This window comes from Ochlerotatus camptorhynchus, unplaced genomic scaffold (assembly GCF_037179485.1).
Source record: "Ochlerotatus camptorhynchus isolate MF236.1 unplaced genomic scaffold, CSIRO-AGI_Acam_v1.1 ptg000225l, whole genome shotgun sequence".
NCBI classification, from domain to species: Eukaryota; Metazoa; Arthropoda; class Insecta; order Diptera; family Culicidae; genus Ochlerotatus; species Ochlerotatus camptorhynchus.
The window spans coordinates 1,016,631-1,037,338 of NW_027040715.1; the positions used below are offsets into that span (position 1 = coordinate 1,016,631).

At 39.6% G+C, this 20,708-nt stretch overlaps 1 protein-coding gene across 1 annotated transcript in view; it reads right to left on the reverse strand.

Moving 5' to 3' along the window:
• Nucleotides 1-17,147: 17,147 nt before the first annotated feature.
• Nucleotides 17,148-20,708, reverse strand: part of LOC135703957 (kinesin-like protein CG14535) — a 382,313-nt gene continuing 378,752 nt past the window's right edge. Inside the window, exons 9-13 of the mRNA XM_065225313.1 lie at nt 20,425-20,645; nt 19,988-20,357; nt 18,718-19,918; nt 18,550-18,654; nt 17,148-18,488 (exon numbers count right to left, since the gene is read on the reverse strand). Of these exons, the coding sequence (XP_065081385.1) occupies nt 17,744-18,488; nt 18,550-18,654; nt 18,718-19,918; nt 19,988-20,357; nt 20,425-20,645 (2,642 nt within the window). The 3' untranslated portion in view covers nt 17,148-17,743. The remainder of the gene's footprint in view (nt 18,489-18,549; nt 18,655-18,717; nt 19,919-19,987; nt 20,358-20,424; nt 20,646-20,708) is intronic.

The following is a 20,708-nucleotide window of genomic DNA, read 5'->3' on the forward strand; positions in this document are numbered from 1 at the left end:
GTAATTGTTTTTGCTGGGTTCCGGTTGAGATGTGGGTGATTCTTCATTTGACGATATATCGGACTGATCTTGAATATATTCCGGAAACTTAAACACCGGACCAGGTACGTTTATAGTGGAATTAATATCTTTCTGAATCGGTTGATTTGCTGCTTGGAATGGTCTGATAACCACTGTATTACGATATTTTTTAACTTTTCTTCTAAAATTACCACTTTTCAGCAGCATTTGCCATTTCTTCCTACAATCCATATTTAAGCTTCAATACCTATAAATTCTAAAAATAGAATCAAAATAAAAGATGCAGTGTAGCTTTTCCATCAAGCTTTTTATTGAGCTCAAGGGCAACTTTTAAGATTAAACATGCATTAGCCAAATTAATGCAGGAAAACATTAATTTGTAGCATCAAATGGCGATATAAAGCGTATTAAGATGTTCTTTTGCAACAATGCTTCAAAGTCTTTGCAATGTCAATTTAATGTCTTTGGCATTTAACATGTGGATTTAAAGGAAGTTTACATTAATCTTGCTTATATAAAGATGTTAATGTGCAATGATATAATGCTTGCGGTTACTTGGGTAAGCTTTTATTTTCACTACAATATCATATTCATGTAATAAATCAAACTAAGTAATGTTTGTATGTAAGCCACATGAAATTTTCTTCTTGTTTTGACACATATATTTTATCGATTCTAAAAATAAATCGTAAAATAAACATCAGAGGCAGTGAGAGCTTTCACAGATGCGTCTTTATTATTGTCGCTGATTTGGGATTTGATCTAGGACTGTTGAGGTTGATGCTGTCGGTGTCTTCGATCGGCTGACTTCAACTCAAGCAAAACGAACATAGCGTTGCACTACATTCCATGTCATTGTTTCATGTTAATTGAATGAGCATGAAGTAATGACAACTCTCTTGGAATTTAGTGCAACGTTATGTTCGTTTTGCTAGAGTGAAGAAAACTAGCACTGACAAATGTATGTGCCGTGTGTTAATATTTTTTTCAATGCCCCTGTGTGTAGCAAAACAACCTCTACATTATACGAATTCATGCAACTTATTCATGAAGTTCCAGTAATAGTGCTGGAATAGAGATAAGCCGTGAAGAAGGCTCACAATTAAAATCTTAGCAAAGTAAGTATTGAATAAATATATTTTTTGTTCAATCTTAATACAATTTTTCCCAGAACCCCTTATTTTACGGGACGATAAAAAATAAACATTATTCAATACAGTCAAAGTGCCTCAGTGACATTTCGAAAGATATTTTCAATGTGCGAAAATCCCGGTGATTTCGATCGATCGGTTTTCAAACAGAACTCAGCCACGGTTGCCAAAATTAAACTTCTAGTCGGTTAAAAATAACCACGCTCGAATAGCAGGGTTATTCGATAACTTTCCATCTGTCACTTTTAACCATGAGTTAAATTGAACTAGCCAATTGGGACACAGGCTTGGAAGTAAAATAAGGGACCTTCCGATAGATGTCACCACATACAACAGCATTGACATCTGATGGTAAATGAATGCAGAAGCATGACAAAGTGGTTAATTTCAAACAAACCAATCCCACATTTCTTATTCTCTTAATAATTAAAAATTTCAAATTGGGGGTTATTCCGAGAGTCGAAGTGACATTTGTCACTAGTGAAGTGAGAAAAGTCACTTCGACTCTCGGAATAACCATCATTAACTCAAGTTGAAAAGACGCATCTGTGTCACTAAAACATTCATACATGTAAACCACACAAATTCAAAAAATAAAGATGCACAAATGAAGCAAGGCTCCATCTAGAACAAAAGAGGAGTGGATTCGAACCAAACTTTGCTGACAACCTATGGCGGCTTAGAGCAACGCTGTCAATGAAAACAAGATTCACTAATCTATTATTGAACTAATAAACACTAATCATTGGTTATAACCGAAATTCGGTATTACAGAATGGCACTGTATTACCGGTTAAACAGGTTAAACAACCTTAGCTAGCAAGCGTAGGAGGGTGGAAATTTCATGAATGATTTCGCAATATTGCATGAGATTTGTTGTACAGTAAGTAAGAAGTGATGTCAATGTCAAAGATATTGGTATAGCACTAAATTCCACTTCTGACACTGATATTCTTGGCAAGCATAATATCAGGCAGTACGGATTTGATATTACAATCCATATGAAGATCACTGGGGAATAGTCGAAAATCTTACTTTTATCTCAATAAATCATCTTTTTTGTATAACCATTGCATTGTTTTAATATTACTGATGAGTTTTCAAAAGATCGGTACTTGATTAGCTGGCGTATACAAAAAAAAACATTTGAGGCAAAATTTTGAATATCAGTGATCCCTTTACGATATCAATGACATTTGCGCACTGACATTGAGGCAAACGAAATTGATATTCTAACTGTGTGAACTGATACTGTCATCAAGTGGCTAGTGAAACTCATTTTGTAGTTATTGAAATTGATATTTTGCAGCACTGCTTTCAAGACAGTCATAAAATCTTAAATCATTTAAATTTCAGTTTATGCATTTTTATTAGATGAGAGGATGAATCAATAGCAGTGATATATTGAAAACAAGATCTGAGTATACCTGGATTATATTTAAAAAAAAAAAACATGGTTAATCCAGATAAATCTGGAATTCTGGAAACACTGCTGTCAAATGCTGCAAGATGCTGCAAGATGGAAAGTTAAAAGTATTGAGTGAATGTGCGATATCCGAATCATTTTAACCTGCTCATTTTGAACTGAGATTATATATTTGACCAAAAGTTATTGTCCAACGATTTTTGTTAATTTTGAAGAGGTTGAAGTTTTCTTTATTTCAAATGTTTGCATTTTGTATAAGCTTTTATCTTTTTTTTTTTAATTTATTTAGGAAATTTTCCGCCCGTTCCCAGCATTTTTTTTTAAAATAAATCAAAAATATTGAATAAGGTAATTTAATGTTCTTAAATTAGACCGGAATAAATTTAAAGTCACCCCCGCTTTGAAAAGTTTGGAATATCACAAAGGGGGAAATCGGAAAAAAAAAATAAACTTTCAGTGTATACTTATTTTTTGTGGGTTTCACTGGGTGTTGCGTCGCTCGAGCGCGCTCCCACACTCGTACCTGTTCAGCTGTCATTCGTTTTTGCGTGTTTTCCTGCGGAGCGTTGCTCAACGATTTTCGTACAGAACAGTCATTCAGCTATACAAAGTGTCAAAAGATTTCATGGCGGAGTGATCTCGTGCTTTAACTCTTGCATCTCGTGTCAAAGCGTAGATTGAGCTTGCTTGAGCTTGATTGACCGCCCACGGTTGCTACTCTGTTATTGCCAGATCAGCTGTAATTACACAGAGAACCAATAGACGATGCTTGGGACTAGCAATCATCCTCAATGTGTAAAAACTGGTGATCTTAAATTAGGCAATACCAGCGCCGGCCGCGCCCGAACACAGGTCAAGAAAGGAATGGGAAGGATTGTGTTGACATGACACTCGCTTTGATGGAAGCCGAGAACACCTCTGCACTTCCACGAGTAATCACTGGTATGTTGGATAAGAGGGTTGGGTTTGCAGCAGGGTTCGTTTTGGTAAACGATAAGCTGAATTGATGTCCTAACGATCATATAACGCGAAGGAGCTTGGGACTAAACCCACGGTCTTCTGCTCAGTAAGCAAAAACGTTTGCCACTAGGCAGACGAGCACCTTTTTAATCACCGAGTTGCTGTTATTACCATGTAGTCATATTAACAAATAAAACGATTGACAAATCTTGATTGTGAATGGGGCTGAGAATAGACTCATGATTTTCTGCTCAGTAAGCAAAAACGGTTGCTCTAAGGCCACCGAGCCCCTCATATCACATAATACCGTTGCTCAAATTTGTGTATCCATTCAAACCAGGAACCAACGACAACAACGAGTTTCGCAAAATACACGATACACAAGCGATTTTACCATAAATCTCTTTGATATGTAAGGACCTGGGACCGCGTTTTTCTGCTCAGTAAGCAGGCCACTGTAACCGACGATCTTTCAAATCCGAAAACTAAAAACTACGAAAAAGTACTTAGGCCTTCATTAAGTTCCACTTTCACGCGACGTACAATGTTTCAATTAGCTCTTTACGTATTGTTCAGGCTAGGCCCTTTTCAAAATTTACGCGAGAAATACGCACAATCGTCACCTATCTCGCAAAACTGGTTCCAAACGACAACAAAGGCATAAGCAACGATGGATTGTTGAACTTTGCTGGCTCCGGTTGTGTAGTGCACAGCCAAAAAAAATGTAATATCGATCAACGCAATTCAAGCTGATGTATGTATGAAATAATGATGTAATTGTAATTTTGTAATTTATCAGCACACACCCTGGTCGACCACTGTAAACCAATCTGCCGTTCAGCGTTTTCGGTTTTTGTTTCTGGATCTTTAGTTGCCTCTGTGATATACTTACTTGCGGCATACTATTTTGGGAGTGTACATGAGCGTGTATCATGTACGGTAGCTCATCTCTCATCGTGATGGTGGGACATAGTAGACAAATTAGAGAGAAAACAAGGAGGTATTAGAATTAGTTATATGTAAACAAACAAAACAAAAGTTAGATAATGCGGCACTGTAACTACTACTATTTTAGAGGTATGATTCGTCATGTTTAACTCAATGTTTCAATTGAGGCAAACTATCTATCTTACAATTACAAAAGCAAACCTAAACTTACAATTATATGCAAATGCAAAATGAAACTTGACAAATCATCGTCAATTCCCTTATTCCAGGGCAGGGCCTGACGATTTGAATCTAATTTTGATCAGTGAACGGGCACCATATGGTACATTTTCTCACCATGAACCTATCATTTCCAGCCTATCTGAACTATTTAATAAATGGAAGCCATAACATGGGTTACGCTCCCCCTAAGCGGGCCCTCCGCATCCTGTCTCTGTCTTATCTCAAATACAAAATGCCAATGGTATGAATGTATCTATATATAACTTGGAAATGACGTACAATCAAATAAACCCGTAACCCACTCACTTGGTCAGGCTTCAGAATCGTCCAGTGGGCAGTGCACTCTACACTCCAAGTTCCCTTTTTTCAAATTTACCGCAAATTTGATATTTTACCCATTGAGTGTTGATTAGTCACAATGAAACATTGTGACAGAAGTTGAGGTTACTAGTGTATTAAATAATCTAGGTCCTATTTAGGATTATATCTGAAAAATCCAAATCTGGCCAACGCCCACCCTAAACCTAAACCTGTTCTAATCCACCTGAAATGACTAACGAATGGAAGACTTTGACTACCCAGCCATGCAATAGTCTCATTCCGTGCCTTATGGCAACTTGATGATTCTATTGCGCTCATCTTCTGGCACCACCCAGGGGAGACTTGGTCCTGTACCCAATGCTTAACTTATCTCCATTCCACTCAGCTACTCGCAATTTCTTGTGATATAGTGGGCGGAATATTATAATATGAGACAATTCAATGCAGACGTCTTTCCAAATTTGGCAGATCGACAGGTAATCGGTGAGTTACCACGATAGTTGCTATTCAACAACTCGACAACGTCCCATCGTCAACGCCTGCTATGAGAATTTCCCATAGCAGACGCCAACGAAATGACGTCATCGAGCTATCGATCAACTACCCTGGTTATCGCCTGGTACCTTATAGCACGATGCTAGGAGGCGAACCGGAAGAATCGATGAGCTACCTCCCCCTCTCGTGTCAAAGCGTAGATTTAATAGCGATTAATTGTTGTAATGTTGTTGTTTATAAACTTTTATTTGTAACCGAGTCGGGTAGAACAATATTCACATTTGGAAAGCGTCGTATGACAATATCACGGAACATCACGGACTCCTGAGGCTGCTCCGATTTTACTTCCAATCGACACACTCGTCTAGCAAACGGATAGCAGACGATTAAAAGAACAGAATCGTTCCTTTGTTCTCGAGTATCGCTAATTCATTCGGGTATGAATACTCGTTTTGCTAGATTTTATTATGTTGTAGAATATCACCTTGTTCTTTTACAGAATGTTTTCATAAATTTATACTAGACCGGTATGGCATGCCAGGTCCTTGAAATCTGATCAGCCGGATTTCATCGAACATCATTACTAATCTTGTTTAGCAACTCACTAAGTTAGCCGCCTTCAATCTTATCTATACCTTTTGTTCGATGCACACATCTTCGTCTTGTTCCAGTCGGGTCGCTACGAAGAACCATTTTCATTGGGTCGTTATCCGACATTGCACACTGGGCCAGGAATGCAATCTAGCGGAGCAAAATTAATAACTCCGAAACAAAGCATTTCCGCGACTTGGTGCCTTGGGCAAAGTTTCTCATCATAATATGGAACATCTATTGACATAAACAAATAGTTCAAAACTCTACCGCAAAGATGGCACCACAATATAATTTCTGGGGGCCACAATCAATTCGGAAGGCGTGATCAGAGATGTTATTGAAGTAGTCATGACTAGGAATCGGTGGTAACGTACCGTAACGTACCACGAAAAAGTAATCTACCCACGTTACGGGGTGGCAAAAAAAAAAAATGGCCGAGTTTCAGCACAAATGGGAATGATTGTCCATAGCAAACAATTATGCAAAGCTTCATGCGAATCGTAAAAGGTCGTGGCTGATCGACTTGTCATTTGGCGTGGAACTGCTCAATAAGGTAAATTTGCTAGTTGAATATGTGACTGACAACATCAATACTTTCAACAAAAGTGAGCAACCACAGACTTAGTTGCAATGGCAACCACATATTCAATTTTGACGGCCTTCTGACATCTTGAACCAAAGATAGCGCTATGGTAGTGATATTCAAAATATTCTCATAGTAATTCACCATACAAAGTCCAAACCATTTGCGCGACCTATAAACATTCATTAATCTTTACCATTGCCTGACTGAAGGCTGGAGGGTGCGTAAACACTTTTGTTTTTTTTTTAAATGTCGCAGTGTTATAATTGGGGAAAGTAATCAAATATATCTGCAAATGACAAAATGACAACCGATCAACGAGCCGAACGATAAAGCTTTGTCAGAAATGGAAAGCAAATGACAAACAGCCCCTGAAACAGAGATGCCAGATTTATTTCTATGCAATTCCGTAGACTTATTCAAATCTACGGATTTCTACGGATTTTTTTATGATCGCCTTGAAAAAAAAAAATTTGAAATGAATTTTAGTTGGGACATGTTCAGAAACTTAACTCTTTTGGAAAATCTTGGTGGCCCTGAAAAGTTCCAATGGTAGTACAGGCATGAATACCATGATACTGTTGCACCTGTAGTTTTTGGCATAGTTTCACTGATTGCTTCCCTTGTTCAGCCATAGCAAAATGTGCGCGTGAGGACTTCCACGGAGCTGAAATTCAATCGTGTCAACCAGCATACTGGATCATCATTGACCAGAGTTGCTCTTTATAGTGCAGTCAATTCCTGGATAGGATCTGTTAAGTCATTGCCATTGTGTCCTTCTGACAATCGATGTAGGAGATTCAAAAAATGGGGCCACTTCATCTCATTTGCACTGAGTGTGAGGAACATCGTAGGTTTTCCCAATTGTCGCATCATGGTGACCACATTTCTCTTCCTTTGTTGCCAATACTGTACTGAAATCGGTATTGATTTGAGGAAGGATAGATTTCGCTTAATGCACTGCTCGATGAATAAGGCGGTCCTTAAGGTTGACACATGTAATGTTAGCGGTCCCCGTGCACTTAAAAGTGCATTGCAAGTCTTCGGAAACTCTAAGGCGATGAACTTTCATTGTCATATACAACAAATGTTGTGGTTTGGCCACACGCCTGTCTTGACGACGAGTTTCACTGGATGCCATCATGAAATATGTCACCCGAACACCTGACTTGAATTTCCGTAGATGGCCGAACATATGGCAGGAAAAGCTATCTCTTCGCCGTGCTCGTCATATATTAATGACAGAGGAACCCTGTTTGCGTGGGAGCGATCTCCAGGCATTTGTCCTCATTCCAAAGGAGCGTTTCCTGGTGCTCAAGCAGCAATTTTGTCTCATTATCCACGGCAATGGTTTCCAGCTCAATTTAAGGATCCACTGCAGGGGTTTCAATACCATCTATGACGATCCGATCAATTGTGATCCTGTAGTGGTGGTACAGTGGAGTGCCTTTTGATGAACACGTTGAAGGCCTGATCATCATCGAGCTAACGGGGAAGAGAGTGGCGTCTCTATTACCCAACGCAAACGGTAGAACACCAATCGAGCAAAAAGAAGATTATTAAATAACTATCATATGACATATGTGATTTCGTTCTAATTCGTCAATTTGGTGTAAATAAAACCATTTATGATGAAAAAATGTTATTACTATGACATCGTTACTTGCTATTTTCAGAATTCACACAATCACAATATCAGCAGCTCTTATTATGAGAAAAAATAAAATACATACATTCGTGACGCCCTTGGACGACAGTGTCGTATGACAGATAAGTGAGCAAGAATACTGTTGACAAGTTGCAGAGGTGTATTTTACTTTATGCTTCTTTCCCTGCAGAATCAGATTATGCTCTAGATTGTAAAATTCGATACTGAAGGGAGACGAACACTGAAGAGAAAAATCCGTAGAAACTGTACCGAAATGCCGTAGATTTTGCCTACGGATCCGTATTTACGCAAAAATTTGTAAAATTCGCAGATCTATGGAGGTTTCCGTAGATCTGGCTTCTTTGCACTGAAACACAGTTCGCTCGGGCCAGTAGAAGGAAACGACCAAATTGTTGGCAAGGACACGAAGTGAAGCCGAAGATGAAACACGAGTGTTAATGGGGATTTCTTTTTTATGTCTTTTCTCGATTCCGATCAAGCTAGGAGAAATGACGGCTTTGGCATGACATACTATTTTCGGCAACCCAATTTGAAACGTTAGTTTCACTGGATTTTATTACTTTCTTAATTACTTTTCAGCTTCAATTTGATTATATTTTTACCACTGAGAAAAAAGCAATCTAGCAGGGTTTTCTTGAAATGAAACACACGCACTACAAAATGCTGCTGATTTCGAGTTGCCGATGAAAGCAAAGCTGTTTAACACGCAGCTCAAATAGAAAGGTTGCCGAATAAAAAGATGTTGCCCACAATAGTCGCTCTCACTAGAGAATATTGGAGCTTTGTAGATTTGTTTCGAAACAGTTTTTGACAATTCTTTCGACTGAAATAGTTAGAGCAGCTAGCAGCAAAGATTGTAAATAAACTAATACTGCATATGTGTGCGTTCCTTAGAGAAAAAGGCTATAGAAAAATGATCGCTGCTTAGGTTGCTGAGAATACGTTCTCAATCATGTATAGGGTAGAGCGCTACTTCGTTGTAATCGCCCATTTCCATTCTATCGATCATAAAAGATCAATAATATCAATGATTTCACCGTGCATAAATCAATAATAGGTTTGTTCCAATGCGTTAGTTCATTAGCTACAACATAAATCCTATTAGAGCGCATTGTATGAATACTTACGCTCATTGTTCTCAAAACAAAAGAAGCGCTCCTAGCAAATCCCATTTTTGTACGTTTATTCGTAGGACGAAGAAAATCTAATGGCTTTTCAATGCGTTAGGACGGAATTGAAACTCGTAGAACGAATTTAGAATCAAGAAGCAGTGTTAAGTGGACCCTACACGGTTGCTTTTATTGACAATAATCGTATTGTCAATACATTCTATATTGACGTCAATACATCGAGATTGACAATATTTCTGAATTCACATCATCAATATTATTGTCAATACTTGTATTATATGTATTATAGTATTGACAATATTTCTTACCGTGTGGGGTTTGCTTTAGATTCTCAACAATTTGTGATTATTTATCAAATCCAACGGTACTTATGGAAAGGTGAATAAATTTAGAAGTCATCTTTGACAGGAATATTCCATTTTTTGTTCGAACCCGTTCAAAAAAAGGAAGGTAAAGCGCGGGTTGTGCTTAGTAGGACGAAACTTAGATCAAAAACCCTATTGCAACAAAGCAGATAAGCAATAAATCATTATCCTTCTACCACTCCGATCGAGCTGTGTTGCAGAAACAGTTTGTCGTGGTAGTCGTAGCAAACGTCTTATAGTATGTGTTTTGATTCGATGATTTGGGGGCTTTAGTCGGTACAGACGGAGGTGGCTGAGTTTGCCTTCTGGTCTTGTCAAGGAATTTTTCGGGTTAGAAAATTGCTCGGGGTATGATGGTACTTGCCACACAACTAGTGTAAACTAATGAAAATAAGGTACAGTGTCTGTAAAGTGTTAATCAGTGGGTGTTTTTATCATCTACCATCACACGCAAAGAGTAGCGCTGTGTAGATGAATTGCGTTTTTTTTGAAAACCATCGCTGTTACGTACAAGCGAAATGAACAAATGAGTTTATTATACATCAACGAATACACGTTTGTTGATATTCACCACTGCTTGATTATTCAACCCAAAATTGTCATAATCAGAAGCGATCCTCATAAGCAAAATAATCAAATTCAGTTTGGGCAAGATGATTATTTTGAATATTGTATAACCCCACAGCCAAACCTCGATATTATCATCAATTCAGCATGAGGCAATAATTTGCCATCGATCTGTGTGTAAAGACCAACACGACACGTTCTTCAGCGCAATGTTCGTGTAAAATAAAAATAATCATGTTGCATTTGATCCTCAAAATCATCCGAAGACGAATATTAATAGAACAGAGGCGATAATGAACACTGAGGCAAAAAGATTTAAGAATTTCATACGGCTCGACTTATGAGCAACACATATGAATTTCAAAAGCGTGACTTATGAATGATTTTCGGGTAACATGAAGAAGCTTTTATACTCCATTTCATCTTCCCAAGCGTTGAAAGAACACACGGGCCCTGTAACCCAACCAGAAGGAATTATCATATTTCTAACATACCTTGTTTCAAAATAACGCATTAGGGTAAAAACTAAAAAAAGGTATAAACTTGACTTTTTAACACGGTTTTTGGGTAAAATATTTTTTTGAGTGTATTCACACAACAACAGCACTCCTCTCCCTCCTTTTAGCCTGCTTTACAAACACACAAAGCGTCCATACAGCTGCCACACGGATTCGAACCCAGACGCTTAACAATCTTGCCTAGTGAGAATTCTGGTGCCTTTACCATCTAGTCTAAATCTACTGTTGAAGAATGAGTAGATGCAAGCTAACGTTTTGTGTATGCCAGACAGAGCCTTCTTAGTTCGCTGGCGCCGGCAACTGAGTTAAAAATAAATCGTGTGTTCTCAACACCTCTCAATCTCTGCAATCTTGCTGCACTGACGTAAAGGAAGGGTGGCTAAATATATGTGTAACAAAATTTGTTATAATTCTCAATTATTGCCTTTTACATTGCACTCGCTAGTAAGATTTTTTTTCTTCTGATTATAAAGTAGCATAAACATTAAACTTAGCTATATGATAGTAATTAATTTCAGTATATGTAACAAAACAAAAATAAGATGAAAGCGATTCATTAATTGCATATGCATTATTTGAATTCTAATACGGTGTTAGTTGCATATTTTGTTTGGTTATGCTTTGTGATCTGTCTTCAACACTATTTCAAGTTAAAGATATATTCGAGGATATTTTTGATTGCTAATGTTCGACGGTTAGTGTTGAAATTTTCCATTGATCATTTAAATTTGTATTTCATCAAAAACATATTGATTTTCACAAATTGCAAAATATTTATTTGAAAAGGTACCTCAAAGAACGCTACTGAACTGATAATTTATGTTTTCTGATTCCGTTCAAGAGCGAATATATCATTGGTTCACACTATTATTGGGCAATCGTTCCTAGATAGTTAAAATTTAGGAAAGCCTTTTGATCAGAAGCGTCTTGCAGTGACAATTTCTATTTTATAATTCTAGTTGTACATTCTTAATCACCAACGTAACATTTCCAATTTATAGTAGCCTAGTTGCTTTGGAATAGGAAGTTTGATTCGACTTGTGAAATGAGGCCCCTGGATTTCTATCGAGTTAGGGAGAATCGAGTTAAGGAGAGATCGAGTAAGGGAAAGTTGACTGTAATAATTTATTTAATTCTTAGCATCACTATCAGAAGAGAATGCTGTAAAAAAAGATACATAGAAGAAAAAAGCACTAGCTTTAGTCCATGGATCTAATAAAAATCTCCCGTTCTTCAATTTTTCGTAGAACAATGCGTCATCTGGACAATAAAAATGAATTTGTTTGATTTTTAGTTTATCATTATCAAAAAATGCTTGCCTTCGAAATTAATTTATGGGCCCAGTATTAGGGATAGTTAGGTTGACATTAGGGATATTAACCCTATTAGCCCAATTCCATGTGAAAAACTTTTCCTTAGCCCTTATATACATTTAAGTAATACTACCGGCTCAAGACTAAAACAATACAAAAATAAAAAAAAAAAACCGTTTCATTTTTCGTTTTACTAATGCTAACAAACTTAGTTAAAATTTTATTCTAACAATTTGTGTATCAATTTTATATTAAATATCACCACTACGCCGGTGGTGTAGTGGTAAGCATGATTGCCTCTCAAACCAGCAGGCCTGGGTTCAATCCCAGTCGGCGCCGCCGGGATGTTCTGATGCATAACATCTCTGATCACATCAACGGCGCCGGTGGTGTAGTGGTAAGCGTGATTACCTCTCACCCCAGCAGGCCTGGGTTCAATCCCAGTCGGCGCCGCCGGGATGTTCTGAGGTATAAACATCTCTGATCACGCCTTCCTTCAGATGGGAAGTAAAGCCGTTGGTCCCCGGTTCATGAGTTGATAGGTAGGGTCCAGTTGTGGGAGCTGCCTTCCTGGCACGTCGGTAGCATTGGTGCTCAGCATGGAAAACAAGATCAGCGGAAAAAAAAAACCAAAGGAAAAACAAAAACCATGATGATTTCTTATTCCTTCTTTCACCACAGAGCTCTTAAAACAAGGTTATATCAATGGTTGTTATGTATAACAGAAGTTGATATAATCATGATATAATTTTGTTATAACGTTCTGGTCGGGAAGCTCAATGTCCATGGTTCGGTTTCAGTCTGCTCCGATTTATATTTTTTTGTCAACATTATTTTTATAAGGCAAATCAATGAAATTCATACTGATTTCTTGTGGCTAAAATTCATAAGTATTTCTTATCGAATTCGTACGTTATTTTGCCTGCGTGTACATCAAGGCACGAATGTAAGAATGGGCGATGTCGTTGCTATTTTTACAGAATCGATTATTTTGCCACGAAAAATCGATTTTTTTCATCCGATCATTTTCTGTTCGATGTTTGACAAAATCGATTTTTCAAAGTTGATATCGATTTTTCATTCATTAAAATTTATCAATTGACCACTTTGTCAAGCAGTTTTGGCGTGATTTTCTACCAGCGATTTCACAAAAATGGACCAACTAATTTCTGTTTTTATGAAACGCACAAATGTTGGCTACTTTTCTCGTGGTTCTGGAAGAAAAAATCTCAAAATATTTTTTTATTTCAAAGTTCGAGTGGTAGTAAACTTTATTTTAACTGCTCGAATGAAGTGGTTAATTGAATTCTTACTTAATCAGATTAAAACATGATAAACAAAATGGTATTTCATTATACCAAAAATATGTCTTTATTTAAACTTAATCGATTTTAAATTCATCATCCTCAAATTTTGCTAAAGACCGGTTCAATCTTGGCCTGTTTCTTTTTATGTTATGTGTACTTTGGACCCATTCTTCCTTTTTCATCCAGCTGTTTTGTCTGCAATAAAAAAAGGACTCCTTGATGCAACAAAAAAATTGAATAGGTGAATTAAAATACCTGCAGAAGATTTTGAAAGCTCAGATATGGACATGAGGTTGAATAATCTTAATTTTCGCAATATTTCTTAATAATTCGGTGTTAACATTTAAAAAGAGTGCAATTGCTTTTGTGAACTGACTTTATACAAATTAATGCTCACACACATACACCAAAATAACAGGAAGAGGAATATTTCGTCTAATAGTAGATTATAAAGCGTAATTCAAATATTATAAATAACGATTTTTCTCTAATCGATTTTTTTTTCTTTCGATATTTTCGAGGATCAATTTTATATTCAGTTTAAGAAACGATTCGGCCACATCGATTTTTTTTCAAAATGCCCATTCCTACACGAACGAAGAAAAAGATTGTTGATTTCGATACTCAGAGGTTGCCTTGATCAAGAGTCTGTTGTCAGGGCGTCACAATATCAGCTTCAATCGACCAAATCGATGCGACGAAGAGACTGCTGGCTTTCTTTTTCTGTTAAAGTCGAACAGCTTCGCAGCATGCTAGAACCTCAGTCGGCGTGCACAAACAAATGTTCAATCGCTTGTCTCTCTTTCTCCCGTCGCTCCATTGGTCTTCCTTTCAAGCTTCGGTGAAACGGATGAGCGAAAGAGCGCTCGACTTTGATAGTTTTCTCTTTCATGAAACACATCAACAGAGGTTTCATGACGTATATGACGGAAAATGAAATAACACATTTAAAGCATTTCTCACGTGAAAAGACGTGAAGATTACACGTAATATTTTTAATTTATCTTCCATCCATATATTTATCTAAAAAAAATGATCAAAAACGGGACATAACGCATTTTAAACAAATTGAAAGAGCGGTGATAGAGTGTTCGTGAAAGGGGATTGAAAGCCATAATGAGGTTCGTTTAACTAGAAAATCGACGTTAGTTACATTGAAAGCGATGAGCAAAGCAACGACGAGAAGTTCCACAGCCAGCCTTTCCTTCTAAGCGTCCTGCTTTTTTATTTTCGTTTCTTGCTGATAGTCTAGCTAGGCGTTATAGAAATGAAGCGTCGAACACGTATGTATGAGAGAAAAAAACACGAGTTCATTTTAGAGCTTCGAAAATGTAGAGCCCTGGTTGTCATGTCAAAATTCCAATTCATGCAGGTAGTGAGTCTATCTACTAAGATTTTTTTTACTAAATTGAGTGTAGTATAAATGATTTTTATCATTTTTTAGCTTGGAAATAAATTTTGTCACATACTTTGAAGTAATTTGAAATCATAATTGTTCAATTTACGGAAGGAAAAAACGCAGCTGAAAAAACAACACGTCAGATTTTTAGCGCAGCCTACTTCTCGATTTTTATCAGCACTGCTCTCAATAATTAACTGTGCAGAAACCGGGACACATTCATCATGTCTTGAACCTTGAATTCATTTTAGCAGCCAAATTTCCAGGAATTTTCATTCAAATTCGTTAAAGTTAGACCCCTTTGAAGATTTTTACCGAGTTAAAAAAAAAAGCTCGACGTTATATAATTAGCTGCGGCCAGCTTTGTTCACCTATAATGAATCACGCGTAAATACTTACCCCGGGTTTAAAACGCTTGCTAAATTACCCATTTATCGGAATGGATTTCGGATATCGGATCAAACGACAATAAACACAATCGAGCATACATTTTGGCTTTGTATAAAATTACTTTTTTGTGTTGGTTGTTTTTATTATAATGACAGTGCTCTTTCGCTGCCCGCACGGTTTTTCGCTAATAATATTGTTTGTATAATAATATAATAGCAATAATAATAATATTTCATACATAATAATTTCACCCTACGAGATTGGTATGATGATTGGTAGTAGCACAATATATTCATCGATTACGATGCCGTTACCGGTTGGCTGGTTGGTTGTTCATTTTTTAGCAGATTTTGTTATTTTCCTTTTTTTATATACCGTTCCATTGTTACTCTAGTGTAGTCGTTGTCGATAAAAGCTTCATCCATTTTTTCCAGCTCTTTTGTTTTTGCGTGTATAATATGAATATGATCGAAAATGGTTCTGTTTGAGGGATTACCAGCAATTGCGATAGGGGAGGAGGGGAATTGGAGAATTTCGGAAATAAACTATTGGATATCGATTTTCATTCTTGTCCGATTATGAATGCTGGGGTTTTTTGGTTCGTTCGCTTTTTCCTGTTAATCGCCTCTGGCAATGTATGTTAACCGAAAACAATTGTTTCTGTCGTGGGATTGATTTTTCATCCACATTAAAATGAACTTTTTCTCTTCCTTCTCCTGTTCGCGAGTCCAACGGGAGGGAATCGGTTATTTTTTGTTTTACTTCTTTTGGAATCCCCCGACCGGTCAGCTTGGTGAAATTGGGATCAATTTCCATTCCAATTGCTGACGGCTGCGTTGATGGGCTACTGCGGATAACTGATTAATTACAGCTCGTGGCTGGGGACGGGAGAAGTCGAAGAGGAAGGAACGGTTGGAAATGAATCAAATTGGCTATATCGGATCCATAATAGGTTGGATTGATTTTTCAATGCTTTTTTTTTTGGTTCGCTGCGACGACGACGTGCGAAATCAATATCAATATTATGAATTAATTCGTTTTAAATAATTCGATTCAACAGATTTATGCGCTTCCACTATGTCGACTGAGGGGGAAAGGGAAGATTTGGAGGGCTTTATACATCAATATCGACATATCAATATAATATATATATTACAAACAGGAATTGAACCGGAAGCACGATTTTACTCGTAGAGAGAAAGCAACGGATCGATGCAGTGGGAATGAAAGAGAAGGAGCAGATGGAGGTAACAGTGACTGAGTGTCGGTTTTCCGGTTCTCGGGTTCGAATAATAATTCAATTTGGTTTGTTACCACCTTGCAAACCAAATCCAGCAGTGCAACGACGTACGGGTAGGAGTTGGTTCTCGTTTTGTTCGCTGCTGTTTATTCCGGATTTGGTACTAATAATAAATTATAATCGATTGCTTCACGCCACGGTTCGAGGGACATAATTGCAATATAATGAGTGCATATTTATCGAAACAGTTTATTATTGATTGAGGCGAGTTATCCGGCATCAAAGAATAACGTGGTTTCAACTTAACTAGAAAGGCAGCCTAATAAACGATCCGTGGCCTAATAAACGATAGAGGTGTCAATTCTCAAATCCGTCTTGAAAAATGTCATCAAAGTTTGTTCGAAGAAAAATTATAAAATGTTTCCGAAAAAGAACACGCTAAATTTCTTTAAATTTCCTCAAAAAGTAGCAATGTTCTATTCTGAAATTATTTGTTTAAAGAGAACAAACTACTTACGTCGCTGGATTCGGTTGGCAAAGTGGCTTCCTATCGAAACGGCAAATCTGATCTGATTCCGGAACACAAAATTCAAGCACCTATCCAATGGGGAATACATAGATGTATCAAGGTAACATGAGAATAGCGCAGCACACTGACACTTGACAGGCTTGTAAACAGTAAGGAGCAACGATGGCTGTTATTGGTATTTGTGTAGACTTCATAGTTCTCTATCCACGATGTATAACACTATCCCTCTACCGTAATATATAGTCTATAAAATTGTTTACTGTACAAATAGCTTAGTCCCAAATGCACCACTGATTTCGGCTTCGAACATAAACAACGCTTGATTCGGCATTGCAGGGTTTCTGCTCAAGCTCGCTTCCGGTGTTAAAAATAGTTTAGTCTTTTTTCGATGGATCTACTTTTCGTCCAGACGCGCGAAACAGAAAGAAGCTGCGATTTCGTTTATTGTCTTGCAAATTTCCTTCCCTGGTGGGCCCTCTATCAAGCAAACTAATCTGGCTTTTCAACAGACAATGCAAAACTCATAAATGCTATTCAAAACTGATTTAAGCTACTTAGCGATGCAACAATCGTCCACTTTGCCCGGAAGGAACCCCTAAAAGTCACTTACGTCCCCTTCCGTGTCCGGATAGGTACAGTTGAATGGATTCCTCAGCCAGTGGCAAAGGGATTTGTCGTGGCGGTTTCGTTTCTTCGATTTCTGATTGGCACGGGAGGCAGCCGATCCGAAGCTGCTTTCGTCGCTATCCCGAACGGTTCCGACGCTGTGGTAACCGCTTTCCGCCCGTCGAGATATGCCGGAATGTTTGGACGTTCGGGGAGTCGAATCGTGACCGCTGTCGTAGGCTTCCGGAGTTGACAGCGGGAGCAACGGAAGAGTGGGGAGGGTCTGCTGGGGCAGTAAAGAAGTGCTACCTTTGAGAGCTTCCTGTTCGTCGAGCTCGGCTAGCGGGTTTTCGCGGATGTGTTCTTCCGGGTCTAGAAGTTCTTCGGAGTTTTCTCCTAGTTTTGGCAGGTTCGGATCCGACGCACCGTCGGGATGTCTGAGGGAAGCGTATTGTTCCATCCCAGCTATCGCAACGATCCCGGTCAAGCTGGGAAGAGAACATTGACTGGGAGTTCTAGAGAGGGACAATGACTGTCGACAGTCACGGCATCGAGGGCTTGGTGGACGGTACGCGGGTTCACTGCAAACACTGGCCGCACCAGTGTTGAATCGGTAGGCAGGTTCGCTGTAGACGCTACCAGTGTCACCTAGACGGAAGGCCGGGGTCACTTCGGCCATCGCTAGCTGGGAGGTGAAGATCTCCCGCAACCGTGCGAGCTGGTCGAATTGGTTTCTGTGGATTGGGGGTTAGAGATAGATTTCTAGGGGTACAATTTCGATTGTCTAGAACTTACCGCATGCTATCTCCGATGACACAATCGCTGAAGGCGTCTCCAGCGACATTGAAGCTCGATACAACTGAAACATCTCCGTGACTTAACGCACTCAGAGGATGTTCCCTGTGGAGACAGAAAGGAAAATTATGACCTCAGTCCTACAAATTCAGAACGCCTGAAACTCACCCTCCCATGGTCCTGGCGATGTCTTCCTCCGTCACCTGTAGGCCACAGTCCATCATTCCCACGTTGTTGCTGTGCTGACTGTGTACACTCATGTTGTCGCGTGAGACATGCCGTGAACACAGATGGTGAATACTCTCGTGAGAAATCTCCCTCGAACCCAGCGGATCCATCAATGGCAACGCCGGAGGAACCTCCGAAGGTCCACTGTCCTGGTCTTCCTCTTCTTGACTGTCGCCTTGCTTGCTTACAGGTTTATCGCTGGTATGCGACGAACGAGGATGCGATTTCTCTGATTGATTGTCGTTGGTTGTAGCCGTTGCCGTTGGGATGCAAGGGGCGGTAGTACTTGAGGAAGCATTCACCGTAGTGACTTTCATGGTGGAAGGTGTAACCGTAGCATACAGTGGCATATTGGCGATTTGCTGCACATCGGGATTATCCAAGCTGTAGGCTTGCTTAAGACCTGTGCGGACATGGCATTCGGAACTGTTGACCACTTCACTAGTAGCGGTGAATCCTCGGAAAGCGATAGGATTCACCAGTTCTTCTTGACGTTCCAGCTCCAGAATGAACCCGTCTTCGTCCGACTTGCTCGGTTTGAACCGTGGTGGATTGTAGCTGTGATGTCTACTGTGAACCGGAGAATTGTTGGCAGATACGGATTGTAGCAGTTGCATGGATTGATTCTCCACCCACTGCCGGATCATGCATTTCTTGTGGCTATCCATGAACCCGTAGCTTTGATTGCTGTGAGCTGCTGGTGGAAGAAGGACCTGCGTAGCATTCGCTGTTTTCGGGCCATCAATCCAGGTTTCATGATTCTTTACGTGATTGATCTCCCTCAGAAGGTGTCGAGCTTCATGGACCTTGGACTTCGATACCCGTGGGCCGTCGATCCATTTTTCTTCACTGATTTGCCGGGAAGAACTTTCTCTAACCGTAGATGCCGCAGATGAGCCCGTGGCTTGATTGGGTCTTCTCATGGGAGAACCCTTGGGCGTTGGGATATTGGAGCCTCTACTCACACCGGTAACGTGCTTGAAGGCTCCGGCAACAATTTTCGGAGAGGCATGCTGGGAAGCGATCTGAATGGCACTGGCCACCAGTTCTGGTCCCACGGCAACGGTTTGCTGATTGTACGTTTGATTCCGCTTAAGACTATCGGTACGAGTAGGGATCGGTGCTGGGGCAGGATTTTGAGCTGTAAGGAGGTAAGAATCGGGTTTGAACAAACTAATTCTCCCAGGATGGGGCAGGGTTTCGCTCTTACGCTTGGATGTGGAAGTAGTTTTCTTTTTCTGTGGTGAGGCTGTTGGGGTAGAGGTGGGTTTCTCCATCGCTGAACCTTTGAGGGCTTTGCTCATGGCACAGCGGTTGTCACCGGAGTTCAGGCTTGGCAGATAGACCGGTGGATGTTCGCCATCGGTCGCGTCGTCGCATGGACCTACGTAGATTACGGTGTCCTGGGAAAAGTCTGAGCTGGACGGGTCGGGACCTTCTGAAGAACCTCCGGATTGGTGCCCGGATGACCCGGCGAGCTCTGCTGCCCGTCCAGCAAACAAGTGATGACGGGGCTTCCGCCGACGCATTCGATGAATACGAGATGCCAGCTGGATGGTTGTCAAGGTATCGGTGTGAGTCTGCAAGCAATGCTAAAATTCATGCAAACCGTCTTCAAAAACTAATTCTCCCACCCCCTTTGCTTACCTGAGAATGCGCCACATGGGCCACTATCGCCACATGGCAGGTCAATGGTGCCAAGCAATCCCGCAGCAGTGGTGTCAACGGGTGGTCTCTATTGGGTGGATGTTTCTGTCCGCTGAGTATCGCCAACAACACATTTCCGATGCCAGACAGAGGAAGTCCTCCACTCCGGTTGGCACAGCCTCCGAGATCGATGAGGTGCAATCGACTTCGACCACCTTCCACTAGCAAAGCAGAAAAATAAGAAAACAGCCAAATTAAGTACGTCTGCAAGACCATAAAATTGT